The 9,275-nt window shown below is 53.2% G+C and overlaps 1 protein-coding gene across 1 annotated transcript in view; it reads left to right on the forward strand.

The window, feature by feature from the left end:
- Window positions 1–8,989, forward strand: part of LOC122377591 (F-box only protein 21-like) — a 29,894-nt gene extending 20,905 nt beyond the window's left edge. Inside the window, exon 11 of the mRNA XM_043357846.1 lies at window positions 7,526–8,989. Within this exon, the coding sequence (XP_043213781.1) occupies window positions 7,526–7,809 (284 nt within the window). The 3' untranslated portion in view covers window positions 7,810–8,989. The remainder of the gene's footprint in view (window positions 1–7,525) is intronic.
- The last annotated feature ends 286 nt before the right edge of the window (window positions 8,990–9,275 follow it).

The raw sequence follows: 9,275 nt of genomic DNA on the forward strand, positions 1-9,275 counted from the left end.
AAGGCCGCCTTTCTCCCTTTTGGCACCCTCTTGTTCAGTGCCGCCCTCCTACCTATTGGTTCCCTAGTCCTTCCTGTTGAATGTTAATCGGGGCCCTTCTATTGGCGCTGTTACAGTTTACGTCTGTTACTGTCCGGTGAAGGAGCCCGCTGGGATACTGCGCGGGATTTGTATGGGAAATGTATTTAGGTCAATGGATGGCTGTGAATGAGGGTTGAAGTGGGGGATGGGGGTGAGATTGCTGTGATGATAATACGGTGATTCACTACATAAATGGCTAAATGAACTTTAAGTTGATTTACTCCGCGAATTACGTCGAAATACGATTCAATGTAAAGTAACGCGACCGTTCTTGCTACATATTTGGCGACCGTGACAGGACACTGGGCAAACCGAAATGGATAAATACGTAGAATTAGCGACAAGACAAGGCTTATCCGGACTGGAAGCTCTAGAATTCGCATCGAAGCAATATGAGAAGGATCAGGAGCGGGAAGAAAGAAAGCTAACAAGGGAAAGGGAGCGTGAAGAAAAGGAACTAGAGCGTGAGGAAAGAGAGAAGGAAAGACAGTTTGAAATAGAAAAGCTGCGACTTTTGGATGGTTCGATGGCCAGCAATGGTACAAGAACGAGTAAGAAGCTTCCAAAGCTCCCTCCATTTGAAGAAAATGGTGACATGGACATATACCTGACAAGATTTGAAAGAATCGCCCAGTCTAACAACTGGAACAGAGAGGATTGGGCGGTATCATTGAGCGCTCTGCTCACTGGAAAGGCTCTGGAAGTCTATCATCGTTTGAGTGCAGACGAGGCTGATGACTATGAGATCCTCAAGGAAGCACTGCTAAAGCGGTATGGTCTTACTGCTGACGGTTTTCGCAGACGTCTGCGGGAATCGCCTCCGGAAGAAGACGAGACACCGGAGCAGTACATAACACGTTTGTCGACATACTTGGATAAATGGATGTCCCTGAGTGAGTTTCCGACATCTTTCGATGGTCTCAAACAGTTGACCCTAATTGAACAGTTTCTATCGAGCTGCCCAAAGGAACTCGAGCTGTTCTTGAAACGAAACGGCCATAAAACACTAGAAGAAATATCCAGCGCTGCCGAACAATATCTAACGGCCAGTGGACAAACCCTGCACGGACTGCGCGCAACGGAAAAGGAGGCTATCCAGAAGCGCAGCTGGAAAACTTCGACACAGCCAACGACGACCATGCTGCCTTCTGCAGCGGCCCTTCAGGTATCGGCAAGAGCGCAAAAATGCGCGTTCTGCACGCTCGGGCATGAGACGGCACAATGCAGAAAGGCAGAAGCACTCTCGGTGGACGAGCGGCGCCGTCGGCTTCTCGCTGTCGGAGCTTGCTTCATCTGCTTAGGTCCTCATCACATTGCACGAACATGTAACAACGTGAAATGCTGCGAAAGGTGCGGAAAGCGACATCACCGCCTGCTGTGCACCGAAGAGGAAGCTGCACCCATCGTGACTGCTCAGTCCCAGGTTGAAGAGAAGGAACAAGTTCTTTTCCAAACAGCTAGAGCGGTGGCAGTCGGACCCGCTGGCAAAAGGAACGTAAGAATTATCCTTGATACTGGTTCAAACCAGTCATTTATATCAACATCTCTCTCTCGGGATTTGAAATGTCAGCGGCTTGGAACCCAGCGCAGAACGATCTCAACATTCGGTGGTGATCGCATAACCCACAAAACGATGAACTCTGTTTCCATCAAACTGATGAACTGCAGTGACCCGACCAAGTCTGTGACTCTGACAGCGGCGGAAACTGAGCAAATATGTGGCCCCGTCAACGTCAAGTCAGTGGACTTGAACGACTATCCACATCTGAAGCACCTGACCCTAGCTGACTGTCCGTCTAGGTGGCAATCAGGAGATATCGACATACTGATCGGTATGGATCACTATCAAGATGTCGTGAATGGGCAGGTGAAGACCGGAGAGCGTGGCCCGATGGCGTGGGAAACCATATTTGGATGGGTTCTAGGAGGACGTGCTGCTGCCGATGGAACAGCTGCGAATGGGCAGGTCTTGTTTCTTCACACTGGAACTCTCCGAGAGGACATCGAGCAGTTGTGGGCGCTGGAAACCATCGGCATAGAACCACCGACATTCCCATCGAAAGTGAGTGAGACGCAAGCCGACAAAAACAAGGCCGTCGAACATTTCGAACGAACATGCACACGGGACGCAGATGGACGATACCAAGTTCGCTGGCCCGCTAAAACGGATTTCGATGAGCTCCCTACAAACAAAGACGTCGCACACCGACGACTGGAACGATGTGAGACATCTCTCGACCGCTCTGGCAGGCGGCAGGAGTATGATCAAGCCATTCGACAGTACATAGAGATGGGTTTTGCTGAACCCGCCCCGGTGGTTCCCGACGGACCGGTGCACTATCTCTCGCACCATGCTGTATACAAAGGTGACAAGATCCGCATCGTTTTCGATGCATCAGCAGGAAGTCCTAGGTCTTTAAACGACATGCTTTTGCCGGGACCCAACATGATAGCAGACCTCACCGGCATCCTCATTCGCTTCAGACTGAACATGGTGGCGGTGTCAGCAGATATTGAAAAGGCGTTCCTTCAGCTGGCACTCCATCATCAAGATCGTGATCTCACCAGATTTCTCTGGCGAACGCCGGACGGGGAAGTGACCACCTATAGGATGACGCGGGTGGTGTTCGGTGTAGCATCATCTCCATTCCTCCTACAGGCTGTCATAAGACGACATCTTGAAGGACAGCCCGATGAACTGAGGGACACGGCTGATCGACTAAAACGTGACGTCTACTGCGATGACCTGCTGACCAGCATGGCAACCGAATCAGAAGCAAAGGTCTTCGCCCAAGAAGCAAAGGAAGTATTTTCGACGGCAAAGATGAACCTAACAAAATGGAGGTCAAACCGAAGCATCGATGTGGCAGGAAGCTCGGACACGGCAAAACGAGCAAGTGAGCCAGGTATCCTTCTAACGACCAGTGACGGAGAGCCGACAAAAGTGTTGGGAGTGAGATGGGTACCGCACGAGGATCAGCTCATCTTTCAGAGCAAAGATCTATATGATTTGGGGATGCAGCTACGTCCTACAAAACGGAACGTGTTGAGATTATCAGCTCGTGTCTACGACCCTCTGGGTCTTATTTCAGCGTTCACCATGCGTTGCAAGATGCTGCTGAAGGAGCTGTGGACCCTCGGTACAGCCTGGGATGAAGATCTGCCGCTCTCGTCAAGGCGGAGTTGGCTCGAGTGGCTGAATGGTCTTCGGTCTCTCGAGGCACTTCGCATTCCCAGACCGTACGTTTCGAACAACGTGGAAAAGTTCACCATCCACACGTTCTGCGACGCTAGCAAGACTGCTTATGCTGCAGCAGTATATCTCCGGACATGCGGTAAGACCAGCCCTGAAACGCGCTTGATCATGAGCAAAAGTCGGCTTTCGCCAAGTAAGCCCATGGCTATCCCACGCCTGGAGCTCATGGCCGCCGTTCTTGGATCGAGACTAACGGCTTACGTGATTGAATCACTGCCCTCCAAACCTCAGGACGTCCTTCTATGGACTGATTCTGCTGTGGCGCTGGCCTGGATCCGAAGTGATCCTGGCCGCTGGGGGGCGTTTGTCAGCAACCGGGTAACTGAGGTCCAGCAAATGTTTCCACCAGCAAAGTGGAGGCATTGCCCAGGCGAGTGTAACCCAGCCGATCTGCCGTCCAGAGGAGCATCCGCAGACAAGCTTGGCGAGCCTTTCTGGCAAGAGGGACCCAGCTGGCTCCGAGAAGAAAGGGAAGAATGGCCTCCTCAGCGTGCCTACGAACCCAGCGAGTGCAGAGCGGAGGAGCGGAAAAGTGGGCCCGTGATCACCATGTGTTCCTCCGCGAGCCAGGAACCAGGTGTCGGATCACTTATGTCTGCAGAGAACTACAGTTCGCGTAAACGGCTGCACCGGGTGACAGCTTGGATGCTGCGATTCCTGGCCAATACCCGGAAGACGGAGCCGTCGACAACGGGCGATCTGACTGCAGAAGAGCTCAACCGAGCAGAAGAACTGTGGATACTGGAAACACAGAAAACAGCATACGGACCAGAACGGGAAGTATTGATAGCAGATCAGGCCGTACCTCGGACATCACACATCTACGAGCTAAACCCATATCTGGAGAACGGAATCCTCCGGGCGAGGGGACGACTACAAGAATCGAAGTTGAACGAAGACGAAAAACATCCGATCCTGCTGCCGAATGATGATCACTACGTTCGGCTGCTGATCCAAGAGCGACACGTGGAACTATGTCATGCGGGAGTGCAGCAAACGATGTACTCCATCCGTGACAGGTTTTGGATACCAAAAGGCCGACAAACGATTCGCAAGGTTATACGAGCATGCCCAAGGTGCCGTATTTTCCATGCAGAGCCGTTCACGCAAGAAACAGCTCCCCTTCCAAGAGAGAGAGCGTCTAGCGGAACCCCCTTCTCACAGCTCGGAGTGGACCTCGGAGGACCTATCTTCGCCAAAGACGGCGGCAACATCGTCAAGACATACTTTGTCATTTTTACGTGTGCGGTAGTGAGAGCCGTTCACATAGAGCTGGTTAAAGGCCTCTCTACAAGGGACTTCTTACAAGCTTTCGATCGATTCGCCGCACGAAGAGGAATGCCGAAAACGGTGACAAGTGACAACGCAACAAACTTCAAGGGCGCAGCAGCACACCTCGCTCATTCCGGAGTAACCTGGAAATTCAACGCACCCCGAGCTCCATGGTGGGGAGGTTTTTATGAGCGACTCGTGCGCACAACGAAAGAGGCTCTGCGCAGAACGCTTCATAAGAGTATGCTCTCATTTGAAGATCTGCAAACTCTGCTGTGCCGCATAGAAGGTGCAATAAATGCAAGACCGCTATCGGCGTTGAGTGAGGACATTGATGACCTTCGGTCACTGTCTCCAAGGGACTTTCTACAAGTCCCTGCACTGGACGAGCCCGATGTCCCGGGTTTGATTGAGCCTGAGAGCCAGAGCCGAGTGCTCAGGAAGCGCTGGATACATTGTCGTGAGGTTCTCGCTCATTTATGGAAAAGGTGGCACACAGAATATTTGCGAGAGCTGCGGATTCCTCCCCGAGAAGAAAGAAGCAATCCAGCTATCGGAGATCTGGTAATCATCAGAGAAAATCCGTATCAGTCCCGATCACTCTGGCCAATGGGAAGGATAGTTGAGCTTCATCCAGGCAGAGATGGACTGACACGAGTCGCGACCCTGCGAAGGGCAGACGGCACTACATCAACGCGGCCTGTACAGAGGCTGCATCGTTTGGAGTGCGGCTAGGCCTCAGGATTGAGGAGACTCCTACAAGGATGCCGGTCAGCACATGCCACTGTGTTCTATCGGAACGGATTGAGTGAAATTGTCATTTCACCGGGGGGAGAATGTTACAGTTTACGTCTGTTACTGTCCGGTGAAGGAGCCCGCTGGGATACTGCGCGGGATTTGTATGGGAAATGTATTTAGGTCAATGGATGGCTGTGAATGAGGGTTGAAGTGGGGGATGGGGGTGAGATTGCTGTGATGATAATACGGTGATTCACTACATAAATGGCTAAATGAACTTTAAGTTGATTTACTCCGCGAATTACGTCGAAATACGATTCAATGTAAAGTAACGCGACCGTTCTTGCTACAGGCGCCCTCGTGTAGATCGCCGCCCTCCTAACCACTGGCACCCTCCTGTTGATCACCGCCCTCCGATCCACTGGCACCTTCCTGTTGACCAGCGCCCTCCGCACAGACGCCCTCCTGTTCGTGTCATCCTCTTGAGCAAAGGCGCCCTCCTCACCATTGCCACCCCCATTTTAATCGTCACCCTTCCGCTCATTGGCGACTTCCAGTTGATGACCGCCCTCCCACCTATTGGCGACCTCTTGTTGATCGCCACCCTCCTATTGGTGCTCTCCTGTTCCTCGCCACCCTCTTACCTGGTGGCGCCCTCCTGTTGATTGTTGATCGGCGCCCTCCTACCTATTGGTGCCCTCCTGTTGATCGCTGCCCTTCTATCCATTGGCGCCCTCCTGCTGCTCGCCAACTTCCTACCTATCGGTGCCCTACTGTCGAAACTCGGGATGTTGATCGGGGCTCTTCTACCTATTAGTGCCCTCCTGTGGATCGCAGCCCTTCTACCTATTGGCAACATCCGTTGATCGCTGCCCTCCTATCATTTATTTACTCCTTTGGCATGTTTTTCAACTTAGTCGTTCTATTGCACATAGTTGATGTCTTGCCTGTGAAAACTGCCACAAATGAACGTGCATTCAGCACAATGAATGAAGTATCTATACCTACCAAAACTATCTACGCTCTACGATGCATAAAACACGTCTTTGGTCTTAACGGATTGATCCTACTTTACGTGCATCATGGCATCTATATGGATTACGATTAAGTATTGTCAACAGGTTCGGGCGCAACAGCAGGCATCTGAAGTTTCGGTGATTGAAACTGGTTATGTGGGTACACTGTATGCATCTGTGAGAAGGCTATGAAGGCTGGTCTGAGGTAATTTGGATGATGTTTACGCATCTCGCGCTCCGGTATCAATCCGATACGGTGATCTGGTGCGTAGATATGCCACCGCCAATAAACTTTTATACATCGACACCCATGAGCCAAGCTTTCTGTACAGTTTGTGTGGCAGCGGCCCGACCAAACCTTAGGTATTTTTTACACCTTCAAATTTGGTAAAAGAGCGAGAGGAGCTTTGAACAGTGATCGTATAAAAGGCGTGCCTAAAAAGCGGAGGAAAAGGTTGTTTTCAAAAATTTCGCGCGCCTTCGGCGCAGCATTTCAAGAACACTTGACCTTTTGTGACCTGGAGTATAAAGAATACACACGATGCAAAATCAATGCAGCACGACCTATACGAGGTTACGCAAAAAAAAACTGGTGGCATGGTAAAAAACGCCTCCCAACCCCCCAACCCCCACTGAGCGATTTTTTATCTCGCGACCGTATGGCGCCCTCCTTGAGTGAGGTGGCGCCCTTCAAACCCTTGGCCCCCCCCCTTCGCGATTTTCTAAATACGCCGCTGGACTGAACACTGGTCGACAGGGCACTGTACGACTGAACGCTGTACGACGGGACACTGGCCGACAGGGTGCGATAGTGCCTCGGTCTGCAGTGCTGCCGCTGACCCTGGTGGCTTCTCAGAGCCAAGGCTCTTGGTACTGAGTGCAAACCCGACGCTCCAATTCGACGTTGTACTTTGCGTGCTGCTCAACGTGGCGGCCGTTTATATTTCAGCGTGTTTTGCGATCGATCCACTGGTTCTTAGAGTCCTTGGGCAAACTATTAAATCATAGACTATCCAATGCTGGAGCAGTTGTATTTTAAACGTCCTGGAATCCTGTGTTACCAAACACATTTTGTTCCGTCGTACTCTTGTGTCGTCTGCCCAAATTAGCCAACTGACGGGCGGCGTCTCCCGACTGACCGGCTGGCCGGCGGTGCCCGCAGAGAACCTGGAGCTGGCGCCGGCTCCTCTGCCGATCGGACACCGCGAGCTGGGCCGCTACTTTGTCCGCTACGACGGCCGGCGGTACGTGCCTCTGGCGGCCGTCAGCGAGCGGTACCCGGACCCGCCGCCGCCGGACGCCGAGGACGGAGACGGCGCGGCGGCGACAGCGGCGGGGCGTGGAGACAGCGGAGATAGCGGCGACGGCCCGCCGCCCGGGACGGACGGGGACGGGTCCGACGGAGATGTACGGCTGTGCCGGTCCGACGGAGATGTACGGCTGTGAGCGGCGGCGGCACGGTGGGACTGTACCGTGGCGCGGTCAGCAGTGGTGGTGTGTCCGGCTGGGGAAGGCTCGGAGTCGGGGCTGGTGCTGACAGGTTGAGATGTGGACGCCTGATGCTGAGCTCTGACAGCCGCGGGGATCTGATGCTGGTGCTCGGACTGCCGATAACGTTGGATGGCCAGCGTGTGACGGGACAGGCTCCCGGTTCGTGGACTGGGTGCGTTCGTGAGCGGGGGTCGGGCCGACAGCTCGTGACGCCGGGCGTCAGTGCGAGGCGTGTAGAGCGAGCGTGCGTGACGGCCGTGTGCGACGTGCATGTGTGCCGCCGGCTGCACCGGACCGTGTGTCTGCCGGCTGCAGGAGGCTGTGTGCGTGTGTGTCTGCCGGCTGCAGGAGGATGTGTGCGTGTGTGTCTGCCGGCTGCAGGAGGCCGTGTGCGTGTGTGCCCGACGGCTCGGACCGTGTGTCTGCCGGCTACAGGAGGCTGTGTGCGTGTGTGTCTGCCGGCTGCAGAAGGCTGTGTGCGTGTGTGCCCGACGGCTGCAAGGGTACGGACCGTCTCTCGGTCGATGGACCTCAGACGCTGAGCCTTTGCATACATATGTACATCCCGCGTGGCATTTGAAGCGTACTTGTAACTTCATCCTTGCAATGCAACCTGCTGGACAGGTTTAAAGTAACATTGAATAGCTATGCGTTGCTTCACAAATGAATGTGTTGATTATGAGGACGACTGTGTTACTAATTCATGTTTATAACTAATCGGAACTCTGATGTTTCCATCGTGTGCAACTGTATGCGTGTTTCTAACGCGTGGCCGTGTTACGGCGCTTTCGACTCGCGTCATCTAGTCGATCATTCACCAATGAAGCCGGTGCCTTTCTCCGAGTACGAGCGACTGTTCGCGCCTCCCGTTCGCTCCGCGGCGCCGATGTGATTTATTTGGGGGGGGGGGCTGTGATATGTCACGTCTTACTGAGCGTATCAGGTTGATCCAGCCGCCCCGAGACGGGAGAGCCCTGCAGAGGCCGTGGGCGTGTACTGCTGTCCGGCCCGGCCGTCCCGGCGACGGTACGAGACGCGCCGATAGTCGGGATGTGACCTCCGGTCCCTCCAGGAGACCGTGGAATATCGCGGCACTTATACCGCATTTGAAACCAATACATAACGCCTTTTTGAACCCGTCTCTGTACGATTCGCGCGCAGCCACCGTCAATCCAGGTTCATGTCAATTAATTTGTCTGATTCGTTTTGATCCATTTTTTAATTAATGTCATCCGTAAGTCGAAGATAGGAGCGCCCAACCGGTGCGCGGTGCAGGACGGATGGCCTGCATCAGAAAATTAATTACAATCCCAAAAGTATTTACTTTGTAGTTCCAGCATGTGCGCCACACTTGAACCTTGGCGCTTGAATACGCATTTCATACCGCCAATGCGGCAATGTAAATATTTTTTTTTCATCAA

Source organism: Amphibalanus amphitrite, unplaced genomic scaffold (genome assembly GCF_019059575.1).
Source record: "Amphibalanus amphitrite isolate SeventyFive unplaced genomic scaffold, NRLGWU_Aamphi_draft 000000F_arrow, whole genome shotgun sequence".
NCBI lineage: Eukaryota > Metazoa > Arthropoda > Thecostraca > Balanomorpha > Balanidae > Amphibalanus > Amphibalanus amphitrite.